Below are 26,576 nucleotides of genomic sequence, written 5' to 3'. Positions count from 1 at the left end.
TTTTCAGCGTTTTTGCAGCATGCTATGGGCGGAAACACAGAAATGCAGTGTGTGAACATAGCCTTAGGGTATGTGCTCAGCATCTGGAGGGGCTGCGTCTTGGAAGCAGTGTCCCGGACCTGTGGGGACCTGCGGGTGAACGCAGGGAGACTGCAGCTGCCCTGTACTCACGATCTGCAGTGGGTGCAGGGCGGCTTCTCCCCGCATTCACCCGATGGCAATCTCTTCTGACTCCGCAGCATGTAATGAGCATGCTGTGGTGATGTGGAAGTCCCAAAACCTGCACTGCAGCTAAAATAACGCTGCAGAGGGGAGAAACATAGTGAGGATGGGATTTCTAGAAGACTAGTGTCTTCTTCTCATACTGAATTGGCATGACAAAAAAAAAAAAATCACAGAATGCGGAGTAGCAGGGTATATTGGATGGCATGCAAACATTCAAATCAGTGAGTGGGGGCAGAACATTGGACTGCACTTGGATGACATCTGAGTGCAGTCTGATTTCCGCAAAGTGATAAGATAAAGAAGATAGAGAATTATTTCCTCCATCTTCTCCTCAGTGTGCTCCGATTCTCTCGTGAGATTATTGGGCCATGTTAAGCCGAAATTCTGATCAAAGGCATTTTACTTAATACCATTATCCAACAGAGGAACTGCACAAAAGAGTCCACCACAGTCATTAGGTCGTTGTGCTCTGTCAGCAATACATATTGTTCTCAACAGAAATCTCTGATATCAGCCTGCGCGTCCTATCTGTAATAGTTTAGTCAAAACAAAAAAAGAGACTTTGGCGGAACCGACATGATTCTCAGTCAGAGAGGAACCTAAACCCAGACTCATCACTACATCTATATATAGTGAAATGACCGTGGTCACCACTGCCCGGACTATTAGGTCCATTGCTAGAATGACCAGAGCTCTGGAATCATGAACGAACTTCAGGAGATGTTCCACAGAGCGGACATTCTAGGTGCTGAGGTGTGATAAAGTGAGGGGCGATAACTGCAGAACATACAGGTGCTGGGTACCAGAGTGCACAGCGATCGTCTGCACTGATAGCATCACATACACTAGCACCACACTGCCTGCACCCCAGCACATTACTGGACAGGACTCCGGATACTCAGGGGAGCGCACATCACATACACCGGCACAGCACTACCTGCACCCCAGCACAGTACTGGACAGGACTCAAGAAACTCAGGGGAGCGCACATCACATACACCAGCACCGCCTGCACCCCAGCACATTACTGGACAGGACTCAAGAAACTCAGGGGAGCGCACATCACATACACCAGCACATTACTGGACAGGACTCAAACTCAGGGGAGCGCACATCACATACACCAGCACCGCCTGCACCCCAGCACATTACTGGACAGGACTCCGGATAATCAGGGGAGCGCACATCACATACACCAACACCGCACTGCCTGCACCCCAGCACATTACTGGACAGGACTCCGGATACTCAGGGGAGCGCACATCACATACACCAGCACCGCCTGCTCCCCAGCACATTACTGGACAGGACTCCGGATACTCAGGGGAGCGCACATCACATACACCAGTACCGCCTGCACCCCAGCACATTACTGGACATGACTCCGGATACTCAGGGGAGCGCACATCACATACACCAGCACCGCCTGCACCCCAGCATATTACTGGACAGGACTCCGGATACTCAGGGGAGCGCACAGCACATACACCAGCACCGCACTGCCTGCACCCCAGCACATTACTGGATAGGGCTCCGGATACTCAGGGGAGCGCACATCACATACACCAGCACCGCACTGCCTGCACCCCAGCACATTACTGGACAGGACTCTGGATACTCAGGGGAGCGCACATCACACCCACCAGCACCGCACTGCCTGCACCCCAGCACATTACTGGACAGGACTCTGGATACTCAGGGGAGCGCACATCACATACACCAGCACCGCACTGCCTGCACCCCAGCACATTACTGGACAGGACTCTGGATACTCAGGGGAGCGCACATCACACCCACCAGCACCGCACTGCCTGCACCCCAGCACATTACTGGATAGGGCTCCGGATACTCAGGGGAGCGCACATCACACTCACCAGCACCGCACTGCCTGCACCCCAGCACATTACTGGACAGGACTCTGGATACTCAGGGGAGCGCACATCACACCCACCAGCACCGCCTGCACCCCAGCACATTACTGGACAGGACTCCAGATACTCGGGAGTGCACAGGTTACACTGTGCTGGATATATGCAAAGGATTGTTATTGGGGGGAATTTATTATGTGGGATCCTGACAAGCAGATACAATTGTGGGATCAGGCCTGTTCATACTCAAGAATCACATGCCGTATAGCCAAATACACTCATTTATAAACAGAGACAACACATACTGTACACTACACACACTATTACATACACAAGAAACCTCTGCATTCTTTCACACACAGGAAAGCAGACACTATACACACCATTACATACCCTATAGATGACATTCCATATACCCACGTGTGCTGCAGCAGAGCCGTCACTGCTCGCCCCATCCCAGGTCACCAGGGGCAGAGGAGACAGGAGGACACAGGGAGCTGCTGCCTCCTCTAGGAGTCTGTGCAGGCAGGATCTCCTCCTCCTCCTCCTCTGGTCCGACTGCCTCCTGTGATCTCAGAGGAACTAGGAAGGAGTTATGGAGGGGACAGTGTACAGAGGCACCAGCAGGCAGCGTCAGCAGCTAGTCTCGGATGGTGGGGGCTGGGGGAGGGAGCAGCCCTACATCTGGAGCCAGGAGGGGGCAGCATCAATTTGTGACGCTGCCACCTACTGGCCACTATAATTGTCACACACTGAGGACATTTCTGGCTCCGAGCTCCTCCTGCTTTGTCCCTCACTGCCGATGTCCTGATCAGCCAGAGGGTGAGGGATAGAGAAGACAGAGGAGGAGCCAGCGCTGGAGGCGGCACCAAGCTCTGCACAGGAGCAACGCTCAGGACTTAGTGCATCAGTCTCCTGCACTGAGCGCTCCCACTGCCGCCCAGCAGGTGGCGCCGCCTGAGGCAACAAGCTCAAGTTGCCTCATTATAGGGACGCCCCTGGGTACACAGCTCTGTGAGAATGATTGTACAGAACCATAGACTTATTAAACCCGTACACCATTATGTGGCAACAGCTCATGCAGGAACTACGCCCTTGAGCAGTGTTTTCAACAATTGGTGGGGTCTTTGGAACCGGACCTTTACTGATTTGACAAAATGATAGTTACACTTTAATGAAGATAATCATTGTTCGGTATTTGCAATTGATTTATGAAGACCTACAGTGGCATGTAAAAGTTTGGGCACCCCTGGTTAAAATTGCTGTTGTTGTGAGCAGTTAAACAAGTTGAAGATTAAATAATCTCTAAAACGCCTAAAGTTAAAGTTAAACACACGTCCTTTATATTATGTGCAAAAAAAAAAAAAAAAGGTCATTTTTACATTTTAAAAATTACAATTTGATGGACCTTGTTTTTTTTCAATCTATGCAACTATGTAACTGCAGTATTGGTCAAAATAATAGCAGTCCAATATGACTAACCAGATTAATCACTTATTTTGGTATAAATTATAAGAGTCTAAGAAAACCAACAGACTCTGCATTCATGATCTGCATGTTTTTGAGTCTGTGTATTAGAATAATTAATTGTAAGGGTGTGTGTTCAAAATAATAGCAGTATGGAGTTCAATTAGTGAGGTCAATCATTCTGTGAAGAAGCAGGTGTGAATCAGGTGGCCCTTATGTAAGGACTAGATGGTAGCCCGATTCTAGCGCATCGGGTATTCTAGAGTATGTATGTAGTTTATTTATGAAGATTTTAAAATAATACATTGAATACACAGGATTCGGCCGGCCGCGACCAATTAGCGAACGCACTGCGCGTGTCGCTGATTGTTCGCAGCCGGCCACGTAGTATATAACAGCCCACGTAGTATATAACAGCCCACGTAGTATATAGCACAGCCCACGTAGTATATAGCACAGCCCACGTAGTATATAGCACAGCCACGCAGTATATAGCACAGCCACGCAGTATATAGCACAGCCACGGAGTATATAGCACAGCCCACGGAGTATATAGCACAGCCCACGGAGTATATAGCACAGCCCATGGAGTATATAGCACAGCCCACGGAGTATATAGCACAGCCCACGGAGTATATAGCACAGCCCACGGAGTATATAGCACAGCCCACGGAGTATATAGCACAGCCCATGGAGTATATAGCACAGCCCACGAAGTGTATAACAACCCACATAGCATGTAACACAGCCACGTAGTATATAACAGCCCACGCACGCAGTATATAACACAGGCCACGTAGTGTATAACACAGCCCACGTAGTATATAGCACAGCCATGTAGAATAATGCACAGCCCACGTAGTATATTGCACAGCTCATGTAGTATATTGCACAGGCCACGTAGTATATTGCACCGCCCACGTAGTATATTGCACAGGCCACGTAGTATATTGCACCGCCCACGTAGTATATTGCACCGCCCACATAGTACATTGCACAGCCCACGTAGTACATTGCACAGCCCACGTAGTATATTGCACAGCCCACGTAGTATATTGCACAGGACACGTAGTATATTGCACAGGCCACGTAGTACATTGCACAGCCTACGTAGTATATTGCCCAGCCACGTAGTATATTGCCCAGCCCACGTAGTACATTGCACAGCCCACGTAGTATATTGCACAGCCCACTTAGTATATAGAAATGTCTGTTTTTTGTCAGGAAACTTCTGCAAGAAATCCTGAACGTGTGCACATACCCTTAAAATGGAAAGCCAAACCAGAGAGACGTGGAAGAAAACTGAAGAATACCATTCCAATGGATGGAAGAATAGCCAGAATGGCAAAGGCTACCAATGAACAGCTCCAGGATGATCAAAGGCAATCTAAAGTTACCTGCGAGTACTGTGACAATTAGAAGACGCCTGTGTGACGCTAATCTCTTAGCAAGAAGTCCCCGCAGAGTCCTACTGTTTAAAAAAAAGAAAAAAAAAAAAAGCGTGCTGAAGCAGATACAATTTGCCAAAGAACACATGAACTGACCTAAAGAGAAATGGAGAAACATTTTGTGGACTGATAAAAGTAAAATTTATCTTTTTAGTCCAAGGGCCTCAACACAGTTTTTCAGATGACCCCATACTCTTCATTCAATCCAGAGTACAATCTGAAGACAGTGAAGCATGGTGGTGCAAGCATCATGATATGATGATATGAGCATGTTTCTCTTACTATGGTTCCAGACCTATTTACCGCATATCAGAGATCATGGACCAGTTTACATGTATTAAAATGCTTGAAGAGGACATTTTGCCTTATGCCCTTGAAATGGGTGTTTCAACAAGATAACGACCCAAAACACACCAGTAATGGAGCAAAATCTTGCTTCCAGTCCAACAAAATTGAAGTTATCGAGTGGCCAGCCCAATCCCCAGACCTCTATCCGATAGAACACTTGTGGGGTGACATTAAAAATGCTGTTTCTGAGGCAAAGGCAACAGATGCCAAAAAATAGTTGGATGTAGTCCAAGCATGCTGGGCTGGAATAACAGTTGACAGGTGGTTGACTCTATGCAACATAGATCTAAAAAAGTGGGTATACAAGTAAATATTAGGTTTAGTGATTCACAGGAATGCTAAATCCATAAAAATAGTACACATTGTGAGTTTGTAAAGACAAATGCAGACACTGCTATTTCTCCTTCACCTCATTGGGGGACACAGGACCATGGGTGTAATGCTGCTGCCACTAGGAGGCTGACACTAAGAAAAACACAAAAAGATTAGCTCCTCCTCTGCAGTATACACCCACACACTGGCTCCAGCTGAACCAGTTCATGCTTAGTGTCTGTAGGAGGCACATGGGTCTGGTCTTTAGACCACAATTTTTTATTTTTACTTTTTATTCTTTATTCCTCATAATGGATTGCAGAGGGCGGCGGATCCCTTCAGGGTTCCGATCTGCCCAAACCAACAACAGGCGGGAACATGGAGTGTCACCTCCACGTACCCCCTCCTGCACCGTTAAAAGGTATGCCCGAGCTTCTTTAGGGGTGATGATTCCCTTCAGGGAACTGATCTCCCCAAACCAACAACAGGCGGGAACATGGAGTGTTGCCTCCCTGTACCCCCTCCTGCACCTTTTAAAAGGTGTGCCTGAGCTTCTTTAGGGGCGACGGTTCCCTTCAGGGTTCCGATCTCCCCACACCAACAACAGACGGGAACATGGAGTGTCGCCTCCATGTACCCCCTTCTGAGCCAGGTTTATTTCAGCCAGACCAACAGCCTTACGGCATCCTATGGTAGTTAACCCCTAGGTTGTCCAGAGGTATCTGTGCCGTCCGTGCGGCAACCACATTGCATCACCACTGACAAACAGCGGCGATGCAGCGGTCCCCCTCCACCTCGCGGACAACGAGATGGTGGATGGAGGGTTCCTGGCACCGTCCACATTGCAACAACGCTGAAGCCCAGTCATCTGTGGCGGCTCCATGCTGAGAAGCGCACCGCTGGTAAGAGAATCCAGGTCGGCAGTGGGCCCCTGCAGCAGATTCTCAGTACGAGCGCCTGTCATATGTGGCAGTGAAAAATGGGCCTTGTGTGGGGGGACCATCGGTGTCTGGGCAGATTTATGTGTACAGGTTGTCTGGGCCCTAAACGTGGTGCGCACCCTAAGAGCAGCCCCCAGCGTAATCATGACTCACAAATGCCTGCGGGGTTCTTTCTCAGAGCTCCATTCATCCGCTGCTGTGCTCTCTCCTCTGATTGTGTCTGGCTGCAGTGCGCTCCCCTGTGGCGTCCCCACCCCCGGTAACACTTCTGCCGGTCGCAGAAATTTAGGCCCTGGCGTGGGCCTATTCCTGGAGCAATCCCGAGGTTCCACCCACCGGATGATGCTGCGCCCGTAGCCCTGTCCCCGAACTGGCGCTTCTCTCTCACTTCGATATTTCCGCACACCACAACTTCCGGGGGCCATCTTTATCCACCTAATCGGCTCTCCTCAGCTGGCACTGTGCCAATGAGATCCCAGTGGCGGTCTTAAAGCACTCTAGGGCAACAGGACCTAGGTAAGATCCCTGACCTTGCAGCAGACACAGCACCCCATATTGGCTTTTCCCTGCAGTTCCTTTCGGCTCCACGCCCTTTTGGAGGATATTAGCAGTATAAGAAACCAGCATACTGTGGTGCATTATATCTCTCCTGAGGACATTTAAAATGGAGTAACCAATTCCACTTCATGTACTATCTGCCAGACTCTGTTGCAGCGGGGAGGTAGTACCCCTCTCTGCAGGAACGGTGATCTCGAATGAGCTCAGGAGTCCTCCTCCTCTACCGACCCAAATGTACCCAGCCCCCCTGAGCAGGCTTTGTCGCTGTTGCTGTCCATGACGCCACTGTCCAAAGTGATACAGTCCCTCCTCTATCGGCCGGGGCCTTCCCCAGCCTGTCTCAGAGGATTCCTCAACCTCAGATTTCAGAAGGGCAACGGATCCCTTAAGGGCTCCACTCTCCCAAAACCTACAACAGGTGGGAACGCAGAGTGTCGTCTCCACGTACCCCTTCCGGCATCTTTTTTTTGTTATGGGCATGCTGTGTTATTTCAGGTCGACAGATCTTTTCAGGGTATCTTTCCTTTCACACTAGCAACTGATGGGAACGTAGAGTGTCACCTCCATGTACCCACCTCTGCATCCAGGCTCATACCGCCCTTTTTCTCAGCGCCGGACCAACAGCGCTTACTCATACTCGACCAGTTAACCCCCTTGGATGTCCAGAGGTATTTACCATGTCCATGCAGCCTCCTTTCCATCGGCCCTAATGAACAGCAGTGATGGCAGGGAGACGGATGGTCCTTCTCCCCTCTTCTGACTCATGGGTAGATGGGAGTCTAGGACATGGTTCGTCGGCACGAAGAGCGACCGGACATACGCTTTACAAGTCAGAAGCTTATAGAGGCGAGATACCCTTTCCCCTGATTGCCGAAAAAAATGGGAAGAATCCCCTCCGGTCCGCCTGTCTCCCTCTTGGCCTCAAAATCCCTTTGGTCCTCACCAGATGGTTCCTCAATTAAAGCCGCCATGGACCGGCAGATAGAGAACCTGGGCCGTTCGTTTTTTTACTTGGCTTTGGGCTCGGCACTCCCCCCCCCCCCCCCCCCCTTTTTATTTTTTTGCTGCGGTGTGGGTATCTAATGCTATGGTCTCTTGGGATGATACCCTGAGCAGGACCATACAGGACACTTACTTTCCTCTGGAAATGGCAGAACTATCCAATCAGATCTCCATGGCCAGGGAATATCTGTTGTATGCATCCCTACACTCTGCTCTATGCTGTGCTTACAGCCGCAACTGCCATCACCATCCGACGGACACTGTGACTCATTGATGGCGAACGGATGCTGCGTCTCTGCCCTACCAGACTGGGTACTTATTCGGCGAGAAGCCATATTAGCTTATCTATGTCGCTACAGGAGGAAACAAATAAAAAAAGAAAAACTCCCTCCCTAGCAAAAGTCTAGGCATCCTTTTCATCAACATGAATGTTTCCGATCCTTTCGTAGGCGGACGTCTATTCCTGCGTTGTCATATCTGGCACTCCATCCTTCACGACGAATGAACCAGTCTCCTGGTGTCTTCCGCATTCAAGACAGTGTTTCCTCCCGGCCTACCGCATGGTTCGTCCCTGAAGAAAGAAGGATGGAGCGGTATGGCCCATCCTGAACCTGAAATTACTCAACAAGTTCGTCAGGATCCTTCAGGAGGGAGCTCCTCCGCTCTGTCATCACTTCAACGTAGAAGAGGGAGTCCCTAGCATCCATCGACATACGGCATGCTTACCTTCATATCTCGATCTTTCCGACTCACTGAAGGTTCCTGTGTCTCGCCGTCCCAGAGGAACATTTCCAATTTAAGGCTTTGCCCTACGTCCTCACCACTGATCCTAGGGCTTTCCCAAGGGTCATGACGGTTGTCATGTCCATTCTTCACGCTCAGGATGGGGTCGTCCTGTCATACCTAGCGTCCTGCTGATCAAGGGGCAGTCTTTCCAAGCATGCCAGAAGGCTTCTGTATCCCTTTGGACACTTTTATTTTTTCTCGCGCTGGCTGATAGACTTAAACAAATCTTTCCCGGTCTTGGCTCAGGAGGTATCACTTTTAGGAATGACCCTACACTCCTCCCAAGGGTTGGTAATTTTCCCTTGTGACATGATCATAGCTCTTCAACAGGGGACCCGGACACTTTGTTGCCCTTTTCCTTACTATCGGCTGGGACAGGAATACATTCTCTTTCAACCGTCTTGTTTCCGATCACACTGCCCAGGGGCGGGGCAGTGGTCACATCGGGAGTCGCCCCTTTCGATCAACGGCTTGGAGATTCGGGCCCCCCTACAGAGGGCCATTGGACGTCGGGGGGCCCTATTTTGGTCCTGGGCGTTCCGCAGGGGGCTCTGTTTGAGTTGCTGCAGGACGTCTCTCTGACTCTTTTCCCGAAGGGTCGTCGTTCTGGTTTCGGTTACTTCGATCAGGCGGATATCGGAGCTAGCCGCTCTTCCTGTCGAGTTTCTTTTCTCATTTTTCACCAGCACAGGTTGGTTCTCCAACCGTCCTCGTCCTTTTACCCAAGGTGGTCTCTTCTTTTTTCCTTAACGAGAACATTATCCTGCCCTCTTTTTGCCTGGCACCAATATGCCGTTTTGAGAGGGCTCTCCACTCTATAGATCTCATGAGTGCTCTCAGAAGATACATCTCCCAAACAGAGTTCTTCCGCAAGATGACGCCTTATTTGTTCTTCCTGAGGGTCACAGGAAGAGACTAGCTGTGCCCAAATCCACAATAGCAGGTGGATACGTTCGGCTAGAGTCTTACTACGTCAGAGGCAAGCCTATTTCAGTGGGATTAGGGCACACTCCATTCGTTCGGTGGATGTTTCCTGGACCATTCGGCACCAGGCATCGGCGGTTCATTCTGCACACCCTCTTGAAGCACTACAACAGTCACACTTCAACAGATGCGAGTCTGGGAAGATGGATCTTTAAGACGGCGGTAATGCATCTCTGGGCAGTTGATGCGTGAGGTTGTCTGTTCTGTCTTTTCCCACACAGGGACTGCTTTGGGATGTCCCATGGTCCTGTGTCCCCCAATGAGGCGAAGGAGAAACAGGGATATTTGTGTACTCACCGTAAAATCCTTTTCTCCTAGCCACTCATTGGGGGAAACAGTACCTACCCTATTGGCCTGATAGCTTGAATACGGTCTTCAGTTTGATGTTTTATCCTTTCATATGACGTTATGATCTCCTATTGCTTTGTCACTGAACTGGTTCGGCTGGAGCCAGTGTGTGGGTGTATACTGCAGAGGATGAGCTAATCATTTTGTGTTTTTCTTATTGTCAGTCTCCTAGTGGCAGCAGCATTGCACCCATGGTCCTGTGTCCCCCAATGAGTGGCTCGGAGAAAAGGATTTTACGGTAAGTACACAAAAATCCCTGTTTTTTTAACAGCCCAATGTTCATTTTTTTTCTTTTTTTTCTGTAAAGTAGTTAAAAATTATATACATTTGTCTTCATGTTTTGCATTAGAAAACAGTGTGCAATGTTCCCAATGCATGGAAATAAAAACTAGTATAAAAACCTAATATTAACCAACAGGCCAGACTGCATAGCAAATATAAGGGTTGGGGGTCACTTGGGTAACAGTGATCGCATAATAATAAGTTTTCATGTATCCTTTAATAAGATGTGTAGTAGAGGGGTTACAAGGACACTAAACTTCAGGAAGGTAAATTTCCAACGGTTGACAGATGATCTTAGTACAATAAACTAAAACAATATCCTGAGACATAAAAGTACACAAAGAAAATGGGAGACGTTTATTGCATCCTGGATAGGACCTGTGCACAGTATATACCGTATGGGAATAAACATACTAGAAATAGGTGGAAACCAATATGGCTAAATAGAGCTGTAAGGGGCGCAATAAGCGACAAAAAGAAAGCATTTACAGAATTAAAGGAAGTAGGTAGTGATGAGGCATTAAATAAATACAGAAAATTACATAAATTCTGTAAAAAACAAATTAAGGCAGCAAAGATTGAGACAGAGAGACTCATTGCCAGAGAGAGTAAAAATAATCCCCAAATATTCTTTAACTACATAAATAGAAAGAAACTAAAAAATGATAGTGTTGGTCCCCTTAAAAATAGTCTGGGTGAAATGGTGGATGAGGATGAGGAAAAAGCCAATATGCTAAATGACTTTTTTTCATCAGTATTTACACAAGAAAATCCCATGGCAGACAAAATGATCAGTGATAACAAAAATTCCCCATTAAATGTCACCTGCTTAACCCAGCAGGAAGTACGGCTGCGTCTAAAAATCACTAAAGTTGACAAATCCCCGGGCCCGGATGGGATACACCCCGAGTACTGCAGGAACTAAGTACAGTCATTGATAGACCATTATTTTTAACTAGCTATTAAACCCGTTCTACGCCCGGGTGGCGAGCATTTATATTGGTATATGGTCTCCATCCTGGTATGTGCTGCTCCCATCTTGCGCTCCCATCCTGTCATGTGCTGCTCCATCCTGCGCCCCCATCCTGTCATGTGCTGCTCCATCCTGCATCCCCATCCTGTCATGTGCTCCCATCCTGCGCCCCGATCCTGTCATGTGCTGCTCCATCCTGCATCCCCATCCTGTCATGTGCTGCTCCATCCTGCATCCCCATCCTGTCATGTGCTCCCATCCTGCATCCCCATCCTGTCATGTGCTCCCATCCTGCGCGCTGAGTGCGGGCGGCTGTGCTGAGTGCGGGCGGCTGTGCTGAGTGCGGGCGGCTGTGCTGAGTGCGGGCGGCTGTGCTGAGTGCGGGCGGCTGTGCTGAGTGCGGGCGGCTGTGCTGAGTGCGGGCGGCTGTGCTGAGTGCGGGCGGCTGTGCTGAGTGCGGGCGGCTGTGCGTGGCGATGCTGAGTGCGGGCAGCTGCGCGTGGTGAGTTCGGGCGGCTGCACGTGGCGGTGGTGAGTGCGGGCGGCTGTGCTGGGCGCCGAGTGCCGGGGGCCTGAGCAGGCGGGGACACCGGCGCGCTGGGGGGGGTCAGGTGCCGGAGTCGCCGCTAGCTCAGGCCCCCAGCACTTGCTATATTTACCTGTCTCCCGTTCCACTGCTGCACGCTGCTCCATCTTCCGAGTCCTCTGCCTGTGACTGTTCAGTCAGAGGGTGGCGCGCATTAAGCGCGTCATCGCGCCCTCTGAACCGTTCAGTTCAGAGGGCGCGATGACGCCCTCTGACTGAACAGTCGCAAGCGGAGGATGGAGCAGCGCGCATCACTGGAACGGGGACAGGTAAATATTGCATACTCACCCTCGTCCCTGCTTCTCCGTTGGAGATCGCAGTGTGCGTTCAGTGCTTAGGCATACCGCGATCTCCTGGGAGCGTCACTCTGTGGGGTCCAGACTGCGCCGGCGCTTGTTCTTGCGCAGTCTATAAAGGCTTCGGACAGAGTGATGCTCCCAGCGTTATATTATAGATCTTTAAAGACTCTATAATAACAGGGTCTGTACCACTGGACTGGCGTATAGCAAATGTGGTGCCAATATTCAAAAAGGGGACAAAAACTGAACTCGGTAATTATAGGCCAGTAAGCTTAACCTCTACTGTGGGTAAAATCCTGGAGGGCATTCTAAGGGATGCTATGCTGCAGTATCTGAAGAGGAATAACCTCATGACCCAGTATCAGCACGGGTTTACTAGGGACCGTTCATGTCAGACTAATCTGATAAGCTTCTATGAAGAGGTAAGTTCTGGACTGGACCAAGGGAACCCAGTGGATGTAGTGTATATGGACTTTTCAAAAGCTTTTGATACGGTGCCACACAAAAGGTTGATACATAAAATGAGAATAATGGGGATAGGGGAAAAGATGTGTAAGTGGGTTAAGAGCTGGCTCAGGGATAGCAAACAAAGGGTGGTTATTAATGGAGCACACTCGGACTGGGTCACGGTTAGCAGTGGGGTACCACAGGGGTCGGTATTGGGCCCTCTTCTTTTAAACATTTATTAATGACCTTATAGGGGGCATACAGAGTAGAATTTCAATTTTTGCAGATGACACTAAACTCTGCAGGGTAATCAATACAGAGAAGGACAATTTTATATTACAGGATGATTTATGTAAACTAGAAGCTTGGGCTGATAAATGGCAAATGAGCTTCAATGGGGATAAATGTAAGGTCATGCATTTGGGCAGAAGAAATAAGATGTATAATAATGTGCTTAATTGTAAAACACTGGGCAAAACCGTCAATGAAAAAGACCTGGGAGTATGGGTGGATGACAAACTCACATTTAGTGGCCAGTGTCAGGCAGCTGCTGCGAAGGCAAATAAAATAATGGGATGCATTAAAAGAGGCATAGATGCTCATGAGGAGAACATAATTTTGCCTCTATACAAGTCACTAGTGCGACCACACTTAGAATACGGTGCACAGTTCTGGTCTCCGGTGTATAAGAAAGACATAGCTGAACTAGAGCGGGTGCAGAGAAGAGCGACCAAGGTTATTAGAGGACTGGGAGGTCTGCAATACCAAGATAGGTTATTATACTTGGGGCTATTTAGTTTGGAAAAACGAAGGCTAAGGGGTGATCTTATGTTATTGTATAAATATACGAGGGGACAGTACAAAGACCTTTCTGATGATCTTTTTAATCATAGACCTGAGACAGGGACAAGGGGGCATCCTCTACGTCTGGAGGAAAAAAGGTTTAAGCATAATAACAGACGCGGATTCTTTACTGTAAGAGCAGTGAGACTATGGAACTCTCTGCCGTATGATGTTGCAATGAGTGATTCATTACTAAAATTTAATTTAAGGGACTGGATGCCTTTCTTGAAAAGTATAATGTTACAGGGTATATATACTAGATTCCTTGATAGGGCGTTGATCCAGGGAACTAGTCTGATTGCCGTATGTGTAGGTGGGAAGAATTTTTTTTTCCCCAATATGGAGCTTACTCTTTGCCACATGGGTTTTTTTTTGCCTTCCTCTGGATCAACATGTTAGGGTATGTTAGGTTAGGGTATGGGTTGAACAAGATGGACTTAGTCTTCCTTCAACCTTAAAAACTATGTTACTATATTCACAATAACAGTAATTTTGACCAGTAGTGCCCAAACTTTTTAAAGCCACTGTACAAATATATGTTATTAGTGACAAATGAGTCTGTGCTATAAACTGATGACTTATGGAAGCTCTCCATCTAACCACGTAGAGTGTTAATGTGGAGATATACCTCGATACCATGCGCAGCTGAAGATTCTGGGAAGAAGGACAAAGGGAAGAACATCTCTTTGCTATGCCTGGAGTGCTTGGTGCAGATATTTCAGACCATCCAGCTGCACTATCAGCCCAAAATCTCACAATTTCTTGCTGCTTTGGGTAAAGTATTTGCCAAAAATCTCTTTGAATGTAACCCATTTTTATGAAATCCTGTGCCATCGCTTACACTTTGCTGCTGTTGTTGTACTGCAGTTGCTGAGCCTTTAAATACATTTTGTGACTAGCATGTTGACAATTTTATGTCCGCCATGCCGCTTCAGTACTATATATTGCACTTTTGTAGATGATGATGATGATGATAGGGAAGATGGCCCGGTAAACATCTTGGAAAAAACATCGTCACTAATAACACAGTTTCAGGTAAGTTTTCAATGTGGAATTACTACAGATGTCTTAAGGTAATTTAGGAGAAAAGCCGTTTCTGTTAATTTGAGGTCCATATGAAAGTCCTTATACCTGCATCCTACATTATATTTGCTGTCAAAAGTGAATAAGCCTCCAGTGGAAAGTGTCAACGCCGATGGTCATGGCCTTTATGAATAACATTTGCCGACTTCTCTACTGAACTCCTTTTCTCTGTAGTTGGCCTGGAGTTTCCTAAACTCCTTTTCTCTAGTTGGCCTTGCGTATCCTGAACTCCTTTCTCTGTAGGTGGCTTTCTGTTTACTGAACTACTTTTCTCTGTAGTTGGCTTGCCATTTTCTGAACTCCTTTCTCTGTAGTTGACTTTCTATTTACTGAACTTCTTTTCTCTGTAGTTGCCTTGCTGTTTTCTAAACTCCTTTTCTTTGTAGTTGGCTTGCTGTTTTCTGAACTCCTTTTCTCTGTAGTTGGCTTGCTGTTTTCTGAACTCCTTTTCTCTGTAGTTGGCTTGCTGTTTTCTGAACTCCTTTTCTCTGTAGTTGGCTTGCTGTTTTCTGAACTCCTTTTCTCTGTAGTTGGCTTGCTGTTTTCTGAACTCCTTTTCTCTGTAGTTGACCTGCCATTTCCTGAATTCCTTTTCTCTGTAGTTGACTTACTGTTTCCTGAACTCCTTTTCTCTGTAGTTGCCTTGCTGTTTTCTAAACTCCTTTTCTTTGTAGTTGGCTTGCTGTTTTCTGAACTCCTTTTCTCTGTAGTTGGCTTGCTGTTTTCTGAACTCCTTTTCTTTGTAGTTGGCTTGCTGTTTTCTGAACTCCTTTTCTCTGTAGTTGGCTTGCTGTTTTCTGAACTCCTTTTCTCTGTAGTTGCCTTGCTGTTTTCTAAACTCCTTTTCTTTGTAGTTGGCTTGCTGTTTTCTGAACTCCTTTTCTCTGTAGTTGGCTTGCTGTTTTCTGAACTCCTTTTCTCTGTAGTTGCCTTGCTGTTTTCTGAACTCCTTTTCTCTGTAGTTGGCTTGCTGTTTTCTGAACTCCTTTTCTCTGTAGTTGGCTTGCTGTTTTCTGAACTCCTTTTCTCTGTAGTTGACCTGCCATTTCCTGAATTCCTTTTCTCTGTAGTTGACTTACTGTTTCCTGAACTCCTTTTCTCTGTCATTGGTCTGCCGTTTTCTATTTGCACACACCATATCTGTAATTGTACTCCACAGAGATCTCTTACTAATCAACTGTCCTCTGGAGAAGATGAGTTTAACAGTAAAGAAGCTGTGCTGTTAGTCAGTGTCCTGTCCACATTATACAGATTTCTGGACACATCATCTCAGCAGGTCAGTTTGTACACAATGAATAGGTACTCCACCTGGCGAATTTGTTGTAGATTTTCTGTTTAGATCCTGGAAATGGCAGTATAATAGCTGTGAACAGAGTTGGTAAAACCCCTTCCATGTATGTCAGGAAAATTTTTTATGTAATCCAGGACATACAGGGTTCCAGTAATCTGCAAGAATTTAGATGTACATGATGCAAAAGGTCTGAACTCACAGATTGTGGCTAGAATTTAGCAGACAATAATTTTGAATATTTGTCTTTTTATGCGCTAATAAGTATAGAAATTCTCTCTATGTCATAGTTTGTACAGATGCTGTCATGGATTGTGAAGATTTGTAAAGATACCGATCTTGGTAAGAAAGACTTCCTTTGATAAAAGTGCAAAGTTTATTTTTGATTGGTTGAAATGTATATATGAGCGTTATTACTGTATATACTCGAGTATAAGCTGACCCGAGTATAAGCCGACCCCCCTAATTTTGCCACAAAAAACTGGGAAAACTTATTGATTCGAGTATAAGCCTAGGGTGGGAAATGCAGCAGCTACCGGTTAATGTCAAAAATAAAAATAGATACCAATAAAAGTAAAATTAATTGAGACATCAGTACGTTAAGTGTTTTTAAATATCCATATTGAATCAGGAGCCCCATATAATGCTCCATACAGTTCATGATGGGCCCCATAAGATGCTCCATATTAAAATATACCCCATATAATGCTGCACAAAGGTTAATAATGGCCCCATAAGATGCTCCATAGAAACATTTGCCCCATACAATGCTGCATAAAGGTTGATGGCCCCATAAGATGCTCCATACATTATGGCCCCATGAGATGCTCCACACATTATGGCCCCATACGATGCTCCATACATTGTGGCCCCATGAGATGCTCCACACATTAGGGGCCCTATGAGATGCTCCACATATTATGCCCCATAACATGCTCCTCATATATGCCCCATAACATGCTCCTCATATATGCCCCATAACATGCTCCTCATATATGCCCCATAACATGCTCCTCATATATGCCCCATAAGATGCTCCTCATATATGCCCCATAAGATGCTCCATACATTTGCCCCATTTGCTGTTGCTGCGATAAAAAAAAAACACATACTCACCTCTCTTCGCTCAGGCCCCCGGCACTTGCGATAGTCACCTTCCACGTTCCATCGTGCGCGCACACTAATCACGTCATCGCGCCCTCTGACCTGAACAGTCACAGCGCCCTCTGATCTGAACAGTCACAGCCAGAGGACGGAAGACAGAGCAGCGCGCAGCGATGGAACGAGGAAGGTGGCTATCGCGCAATGCTCACCTCCCCCGATATACTCACCTGCTCCCGGCGCGGTCCCTGGCAGCGTCTCACTGTTAGATGGTCTCCGGGAGCCGGCGGCATCTTCCTGTGTTCAGCGGTCACGTACCGCTCATTACAGTAATGAATATGCGTGCATATTCATTACTTTAATGAGCGGTACCACGTGACCGCTGAACACAGGAAGACCTGCCCGGAGACCATCGGACATGCAGGGACCGCGCCAGGAACAGGTGAGTATGTGACAGCCGCCGCTCCCCCTCACCCACCGACCCCACACCAACACTGACTCGAGTATAAGCCGAGAGGGTCACTTTCAGCCCAAAAAAGTGGGCTGAAAATCTCGGCTTATACTCGAGTATATACGGTACTTTTATTTTTTAAATTGTAATTTTTATTGAAATAAATGTTTCAATTTTTACAGGTACATTTTTTTAGCCATTTTAGGCCATGTTCACACTTCGCGGTTTTTACCGCGGATCCGCGGCGATTTTGATGCCGCGGGTCCGCAGCAGTTTCCATAGCGTTTCCATTAACATGTAAACCCTATGGAAACCGCAAACTGCTGTGCACATGCTGCGGGAAAAACCGCGCAGAAACGCAGCGGTTTAAAACCCGCAGCATGTCACTTCTTTGTGCAGAATCGCTGCGATTCTGCACCCATAGAAATGCATTGAACCGCTTACTTCCCGCATGGGGCTGTGCCCACTTTGCGGGAAGTAAGCGGATAAAGCGCGGTTGCTACCCGGGGTGGAGGAGAGGAGACTCTCCTCCAGGCCCTGGGAAGCATGAATAGTGTAAAAAAAAAAAAGAATTAAAATAAAAAATGATGCTATATTCACCTCTCAGCGCTGCCCGCGGCCGTCCGGTCTTCGGTTTGCTGTGCGAGCAGGACCTGCGGTGACGCCGCGGTCACATGACCGTGATGACGCCGCGGTCACATGACCGTGATGACGCCGCGGTCACATGACCGTGACGTCACGAAGGTCCTTCTCGGCACAGCAGCTTTGGAATCGGACCGCCGAGTGCAGCTCCGAGGAGATCCGGACATCAGAGGGTGAGTATTAACCAATTTTTATTATTTTTATCATTACTATTGATGCTGCATATTGCTGCATATGCAGCATCAATAGTACAGGAGTAATCCCGCAGTGGAAACCGCGGAACAAACCGCGATAAATCTGCAGGGATAACCGCAGCGGTTTTGCCCTGCAGATTTATCAATGCCGCTGCGGGATAAACCCGCAGAGCACATCGCAAAGTGTGCACATGGCCTTACAGTTTTCATTATCATTTATAGGTTGTCACCAATATTATTCTATAATAATACTTTTCAAGTGTATTAAGCTTTCGAACTAACAAACAAACAAACACATAGACTCAGACAAAAGTAAAAAAGGGGGGGATATGATATAATGTTGTGAACTATTAATATCCTTCTCATAGAGGTCATATATTTTAACATGGCCCAAAAGAAATCTCAAGGAGAACAAATAAGGTTGAATCTCAATATTGTCATTATGGGATGCCCACTACTCTAAATTCCTGATGTCCTTGATGTCAGAATATAGATCTAGTTGGGAAGGTGGAGAGGTTTGCTTCCAATGGTAGGCAATCAAACAGCTGATGTCAGTATATGTAAAAGGAATCTAATGGATCTCTTAGATATGGACTCAGGCAAAAGGTTTAATAGAAAGAGCTGAGCATCTAGAGGGACATCTACTGCAAAAACTTGCTTAATGAGGAGTTGGACTGTTACGGAACCCCCCAACACCCAGAATATATTGTGCAGTTCTATGTATGTATAATAGGTTCCATGTGAGATGCATGTCCCTAATGCATCAGCCCACAGGCTGCGCCCCTGGGCAGAGGGGACAAGATATCCCCTTCTGACCTCCCCCACCTTTGTAATTGCCTCAGTAAATATCGGCAGGCTCCGGCCACCTGCGGCTATTGTAATTTATGTCTGGCCTGCCGCTTTTCAATTGGCCTGCCCTCTGTATCTGTGTGATATATATTCTGTGTCCTGTGAGTAAAGTGTGTTCACACTGGAAATACGTGGAGAAGCAGTGATCTTTTATATGCGCCCATGTAACCAAGCAATTCCAGCCAGCGTCCTTTCATTCAGACCCCAGCCAAAGCAGACTGGACCTCCTGAAACACGGGGTGGTACTGAAAGAGGTACTCCAGAAAGGTAGACCCCATTACATGGATTTTCACCCAAAACGGTTTAATCAAAGGGCAGTCCCCGAAAATATGAAAACTAGAACCTCTATATAGGGCTCACTGCCAGCAAAGGGAAGGAATAGATGGGTCCATTTTATGTAAAAATTCAGGCGTATGGTACCAAAGATGGAGAATTTTGCACTGATTTTCTTTGTATGAAATACAAGATGCAGTCTTAGCTGTTCTGGTCCAAACATTTCTGCACTCTACCACGTTCAGTGTTTTACCCAGATATTCCTCCATTTGAGCATATAAGAGTGTCTAGTTACAGATTCTGTGTCTGGAGCCTGTAGAATATTGTAAATACCAGATACTAAACCTCTTGTTGTTGAACTATTATTCTCTTGAGTAGGAATTGGGGGTCTGTAGACCATGGAATAATGATGAGTCAAAGTGTACAACTTTAATGTATTGGAATAATGAAACAGAATGGAGGGAATACTTTGTTTTCATCTCATGATAGGAATGTTAAATTTGCGCTTTATAGTTTATTTTGTCGGCGAAATTTAACAAACCAGATTGAGTCCATGCCTCTGTCACTGAGTGGCTTAGACTTTCAGGGAAATTCGGATGGAAATGGAAGTAAGAGCGGAGTTCAGTGATGCCAGATTGAATTTTTTAGAGCAGATCCTCCATATATTTCTGGTGTGCATCATTGGACCTAATAGGTCTACTGACGGGGGATTGTAAGCCCCATTCCAAATCAGGGAGTTGGGGTGAGCTGGGGCTAACCGTAATGTTTCAATCTCCATTCATCTCATATAGGCATGTTAAGAAGACCACGATGTGATCGTGCAGAGGTGCGATGCTCAATAATGAACAAAGTTAGGTGTCGCTAGACCCCCCCCCCCCCATCCCCATCTTTTTTACCAACCAACATTACCGACTTTGGAATTCTATGATGTTTTCCTGCCCATATGAAATTTAAAATGAATTCTTGAAAAGCACGTAAATCTGAGTGGGACAAATAAGGGTAAAGTCTCAAAAAGATATGAAAGTTTTGTGAGAATAGTCATTTTTATTGCAGAGATGTGTCCAAATAGTGAGAGAGGGAGTGATTTCCATTTCTCCAATAAGGATCTCATTTCTTTATAGAGTGGAGCCTTATTACTTTTTTAAAATCAAATATTATATACTTATTTAATTTCTTTTTCGATAGCTATTCTTTCTGTCATTGCACAGTGCTGTGATACTGTTTACAAGCCACACATATGTCAGCAGGACATGATCAGAACAGGTTAAGAATGTCTCCATTTTACAGGAATGATGCAAAAGTCATGATCAAGCTTTGATTTGTGTGGTTACATGCGTGCGTGACCTAAACTATTGGCTGCTAGGAGATTATATCCCACTTATCTCAAATTAGATGGTTGACTACAAATGACTAAATGATTATATTACATTTTATTGCACTTCCCCCGATCTGTGACTTTTTGGCAAAGTGTACTCTAAAACCTGGTGCAATCTGCTTACTAAATTGTGAACATTATTTAAATTCGCTGAATGTAGAAATCTTAAAAATGAGAAGGTGACGAAACACCTAGTATGTTAAAATGTCACATAACCTTTCATTATCTTTTTTTTTTTTTTTTTTTTTCAATAATGTTTTTATTAAACTTTTTTTTTTTTTTTGACAATACAAATATAAAATCTGCACATTCTTGTATCAATCAGACAATGTTACGTCACATTTCGAGCAATACGGAATAAGTAAATAAAATAATTTACATAGACATAACAAATAAGTAGAATGGCTAATCTAAAAGGTCTGTTGTTGGTCTTTATTAACTATCGTTGCCATATTTTGACGTTATGCCAGAATGGGCAGAAAGACAGAGAAGTATGAGGAAAATACTTAGGAAAATGGAGGGAGGGGAGGGAGGGGGGGGAAACTTCTGGGGAAATGAAGGAAGGGGGAAGGGGGGAGAGCACACGGCTTCCACTCCCACATCCTCGGGTTTATATGCCCCAATCCGCGAGTCATCCTCACAGAGGCGGACGACCTGCTATTGTTTGTTCCAAGAACCAAGTAGTCATCTTAAAACAATCTCTAATTCCTTGCTTAGTGTGAGTCGGAAGGATCGCTATAAATGGTTCCCATGTGTCAAAGAATGTTTGAGTCCTCCTCTCCTTTTGGAGGGAAGCGTCTATCCAATCCATTCTAAACAGAAAAGCAAGTTTCTCCAGGAAAAGTCGCAGTGTGGGCACTTTAGGCGCTAACCAGTTTTGCAGAACTGTCTTACGAGCTGCAGCTGAGATAATAAAAAGGAATTTTTTACCATGGTATGGTATATGGACATCACTATCCGTAATATGACCAAAGAGAGCCCAGGCTGGAGTAAGTGTGATGTTATATGAGGTGTGCGTCGACACGAAGGTATATATACGTTGCCAGAACAATTGAATTTGTGGGCAAGCCCAAAAGCAGTGATAATGGTCCGCTTCAGGTTCCCCACATCTAGAACAGGCCGGGCTCGCCAGATTCCCCATCAGATAACTACGTTTTGGTGAAACATAGGTCTTGTGCAGGATCTGTAACGCCATTTCCCAATAAGAGACAGAAGGTATATATTTGAGTGCTTTCTGTAATGCCCGCAAGATGAGAGATGGTGTAAAGGAGACATCATCCACCTGCCATTTTGTAATTCCCACCCCTACGGTATCATACTGTAACAAAGGACGGAGGAATGTATAGTACTCCGAGACCAGACCCTTAGTCTGAGTGCCTGTATTCAACTTGCTCAGTAATTCGTCCTGCCAGTCATTGTCATTGAAAGCGTGTATGACACTATGTGCGTAGCTTTGCAGCTGCATGTAGTGGAAAGGGTGTGCGCGTATATAGTCAAACAAAGTGCATGCCTGAGCGAATGAAATGACGGTCCTTGTCTGTATGTCAACTATGTCTCCAATGGACCGTAAACCCTCTCTCTGCCATCTAGAGAAGATGGGGTGTGCCTTTCCATCATGGAAACTAGGATTATTGGAAAATGACTGTGCAAGTGAAACACCACTGGACAAGTGTAGCCTCCTACGTACCACCACCCACGTCCTCCACATTGACATAAATAAGGGGTTATTTTTATGGTCTGATGTTAATGAGGGATATGGGGAATGTAATAAGCTTACCAGGGACCTATTATCTATCAGAGATGATTCTACGTTATTGGATGAATATGTGGATGTACCGTTCAGCCAGTCCTTAAGGATCCGCATATTGGCTGCCAGATTATATAATTTAACATCTGGGAAATTGATTCCCCCATTAGTCTTAGGCTGTTGGAGGATGTACAGTCCAATTCTAGGTCTCCTTCCCTGCCATATGAAATTGCGGAATAGTCGATTGATGTTGCGTTCATCTACGGGTCTTAGATAGAACGGTAAGACATTAAACAGGTATAGCAGCCGCGGGAAGGAGATCATTTTTATTAGGTTTGCCCGACCTATAAAAGAGAGGGTGAATTTGCTCCACGCATTTAAGTCGTCCTGTAATGATTTGATAAATGCCTGCAGGTTAGTCCGCTGCAGTTCTGCTGGAGATCTAGTAATTTGAACACCCAAGTATGTAATAGATTGGGTTTTCCACTGGATAGGGTAACTTTGAGCCCACGTAGGTTTTGCAGGTCCCGTAAGCATCAGAGCTTCAGATTTTGTCACATTTATTGAGAAACCTATTATTGCTCCCTTTTGCTCTACTATTGAAAGCAAAGGGCCCAAATTGACCCGAGGTCTTGACATAAAGATTAAAAGGTCATCTGCGAAAGCCATCGTTTTAATTTCAGTATTCCCAAATTGTAATCCCTGAAGACCTGGCCACTTCTGCAAATACCTTAATAGTGGGTCCAGTGCCAGATTAAAAAGTATCGGTGAGATTGGGCATCCCTGTCTTGCTCCCCTTTCCAAAATGATTGGAGGAGATAGTAAATTATTTATGGATAGTTTAGTGGTTGCGTTATGTTGTATGATGTGTAGAAATCTAAGAAAAATATCGCCAAAGCCTCTGTGTCTTAAAACCGTGTTCAGAAAGCTCCATGATATTGAGTCAAATGCCTTCTCAGCATCAAGGCTGAGTAGCAGTGTGGGAGGACAGTTTTGTTGTTTAGCAAGAACTGTTGCAGCCACAGCCGTCCTAACTCCCAGGGCAGAGTGGCGGCCTCTTGTAAAACCCAGTTGTGAGGGTATGAGTAAACCTGGTAAAAACTCTTGCAAGCGATCCGCCAGGATTTTAGTGAGTATTTTGTAGTCTACATTTAGTAGGGATATCGGGCGATATGAGCCTACCTCAAGAGGGTCTTTATTTGGTTTGGGTAGAAGAATTGTATGGGCTTCATGGAAGCCTTCCACTTGTTCCCCCTGTGTGTATATGGTATTAAGCAAATCCACCATCATGGGGGTGATATCTGGCTGCAGCATCTTGTAATACTCAGCAGTTAGACCATCAGGTCCTGGTGACTTGTTATTGTGTAGGGACTTGATCGTCGACCGCACCTCCTCAATAGTTATTGGAGCTGACAACTGTTCCCTTTGGTCTCCCGTTATTTTTGGTAGTGCAATCGAGGATATAAGATCCCACGTGTCCTGTGAGCTATATGGCCGTTCTCTGTATAGTTCAGTATAGTACTTTAGGAAGGCCTGTTGTTTATCCCTTTCTGATGTGACCACTTGATGGTTCTCTGGGTGTCTCACCTGTATAATTGTGCGTCTAGAGTGGAACGGCTTAGTTAAACGTGCCAGTAAGCTGCCAGTCTTTCCGCCCCACCTATAATAATGGTTCTTTGTGAAATCTATACTTCTTGTAGCCTGGGCAATAGTGAAAGTATCAATGAGTCGTTTGGCTTCTAGGTAATTTTGCTTTTTAAGTGTGTCTGTGGGATCAATCAGATAGGCCTGGTGGGCAGTCAATAGGTCCGTGTGTAAAAGTTGGTATTTTGCCCTTTTTTCCCTCTTTTGATGTATCAGGTAGGAAGTAATATGGCCTCTCATCACTGCCTTAGAGGTGCGCCACAGTAAGGACGCGTCTGAGGAGGATGACATGTTATCGTCTAGGAAGTTGTTCCAATGTGTCTGAAGGAATCCCCTAAAATCCTCTGAATTAAACAAATATGATGGAAATCTCCAATGCCTCAAGGGATATCTTGGTGGGTTCAGAAAGAGCCGTAATGTAATTGGCGCATGATCCGACACCTCAATGGTTTCTATTGTTGTGTTTTCCACCTTTTCAAACAAGGTATCAGTAAGTAGGAAATAATCTATTCTTGAATGCACATCATGCACCCGTGAATAGAACGTATAGTCTTTCTCCGTGGTGTGGAGCACGCGCCAAGGGTCGCACAAACCAGTGTGCTGCATCATTTTTACAATAATTTGAGCAGTCTGATTGTCATGGGGTGAGTTGGAAGACCTGTCCAGATGTGGGGAAAGAGCAGCATTAAAATCTCCACCCAAAATAAGGTTGTCTATACGTTTAGATAATAAAAACTGATATAGATTAGAAAAAAAAGTGCTGTTAGGGCTGTTTGGAGCGTAGATATTGAGCAGTGTATAAACAGTGTCTCCAATCTGGAGCAGGAGATATAGAAATCTTCCCTCTGCGTCAGAGTGTTCCTCTAGCAGCGTGTAAGATAATGAAGTCCCCAGCAAAATGGCCACGCCCCTTGATTTAGTGGTATGTGTGGCCGTGTAGCACTTTTGAATCCAAGGAGCTCGTAGAGAATTATCTTCTCCCTGCTTCCAGTGGGTTTCCTGAAGGAAAACAACATCGGGCTTAAATCTATTCAAATGGGTTAGAACACGCCTGCGTTTCACTGGGGAGTTCAATCCTGCCACGTTCCAAGAAATAAATGTATGTGGTTGTGCATGTACTGGTGTAATTTGTGTGGATGCGGTACTCATCCCACTCCAGCTCTGGGCATCTCGAATATTGGAAACATTTGCTTCTGGGTCTTTCGGGTCCTGTCCCAGCGAGCAGGTCCCTCAAGGTAGGCCGGATAGGGTAAGAAGCCGTGTGCCCTCAGGAGGAAGGGGGTAGGTTGAAGCTGGTGGGGAAAAAGCAACAGATTAACTTTCCCAGGATGGGAGACATAAACCTGTAAACATATAAACATTAACATGGATAATTGACAGGCAAAGTAACGTTCTGCCATATCACAAATGAGATGATCAGTATCATCTTAATTGACTCTCCTAGTCAGCATCATTTTGAGGAAGGAAGTGCGCTTTTGCTGCATCCGGGTCTGTATATACGGTCGTTCGGCCATTCTCTGTCACCTTGAGTTTGGCCGGAAATAGCAGCTGGAACCTGATGTTCTTCTCTACCAGTTGACTGCAGATTGGGGTAAACAACTTTCTCCTGGCAGTTACTGTTGGTGAGAAGTCCTGAAATATTAGGACCCGAAAGTCTCTGATGACAAGTGAACGCCGTTGTCTATATGCTCTAAGAATGGCCTCTTTAGCCGTGTAGTATAGAAATTTAGCGATCGCTGGTCTTGGTCTCCTTTTCTCATCAGGGATCTGGTCTCCCAATCGGTGTGCTCTTTCGATCAAAGGAGGACTCTGTGGGAAGGATAAGTCCAGGGCCTTAGGCAAGTCCTTTGTTAACAAAGTGATGAGATCCTCTCCCCTGATCGATTCAGGTATGCCCACAAACCGCAGGTTGCTCCTTCGGCTCCGGTTCTCTAAGTCGTCGACCTTGTCTTTCAAGTAGTCAATGGTGGTTTGTTGGCGTGTAAGGATTGAGCGGATATCTGAGGAGGAGGTCTCGCAGTCCACCACACGATTCTCCAGTTCCCCTATTTTTTGTGTTAGGGTGGTAACTTGCGTGAGCACTGAATTAATAGAGGTTTGCAGTTGGTTAAATTTTGAGTCAAACATTGGCATGAGGATCTTAGAGACCTTTATTGCTAGTGCCTCCACCTGGGTATCATCAAAGTCCCACTGGGTAGCTGAGTCATCAGAC

The 26,576-nt window shown here is 46.0% G+C and overlaps 1 protein-coding gene across 4 annotated transcripts in view; it reads left to right on the top strand.

Annotated features, from left to right (window-relative positions):
* FANCI (FA complementation group I) overlaps positions 1 to 26,576 on the top strand; it is a 126,420-nt gene that overhangs the window by 71,821 nt on the left and 28,023 nt on the right. For all 4 annotated transcript variants that reach the window (XM_077263478.1, XM_077263480.1, XM_077263479.1 and 1 more), the window contains exons 25-28: positions 14,325 to 14,491; positions 14,676 to 14,752; positions 15,960 to 16,076; positions 16,379 to 16,430. In XM_077263478.1, coding sequence (XP_077119593.1) covers positions 14,325 to 14,491; positions 14,676 to 14,752; positions 15,960 to 16,076; positions 16,379 to 16,430 — 413 coding nt within the window. The remainder of the gene's footprint in view (positions 1 to 14,324; positions 14,492 to 14,675; positions 14,753 to 15,959; positions 16,077 to 16,378; positions 16,431 to 26,576) is intronic.

This window comes from Ranitomeya variabilis, chromosome 5 (assembly GCF_051348905.1).
Source record: "Ranitomeya variabilis isolate aRanVar5 chromosome 5, aRanVar5.hap1, whole genome shotgun sequence".
In the NCBI taxonomy this organism is placed as follows: domain Eukaryota; kingdom Metazoa; phylum Chordata; class Amphibia; order Anura; family Dendrobatidae; genus Ranitomeya; species Ranitomeya variabilis.
Note: the sequence above shows the minus strand (reverse complement) of the source record. Positions and strands in the feature narration are given on the sequence as shown.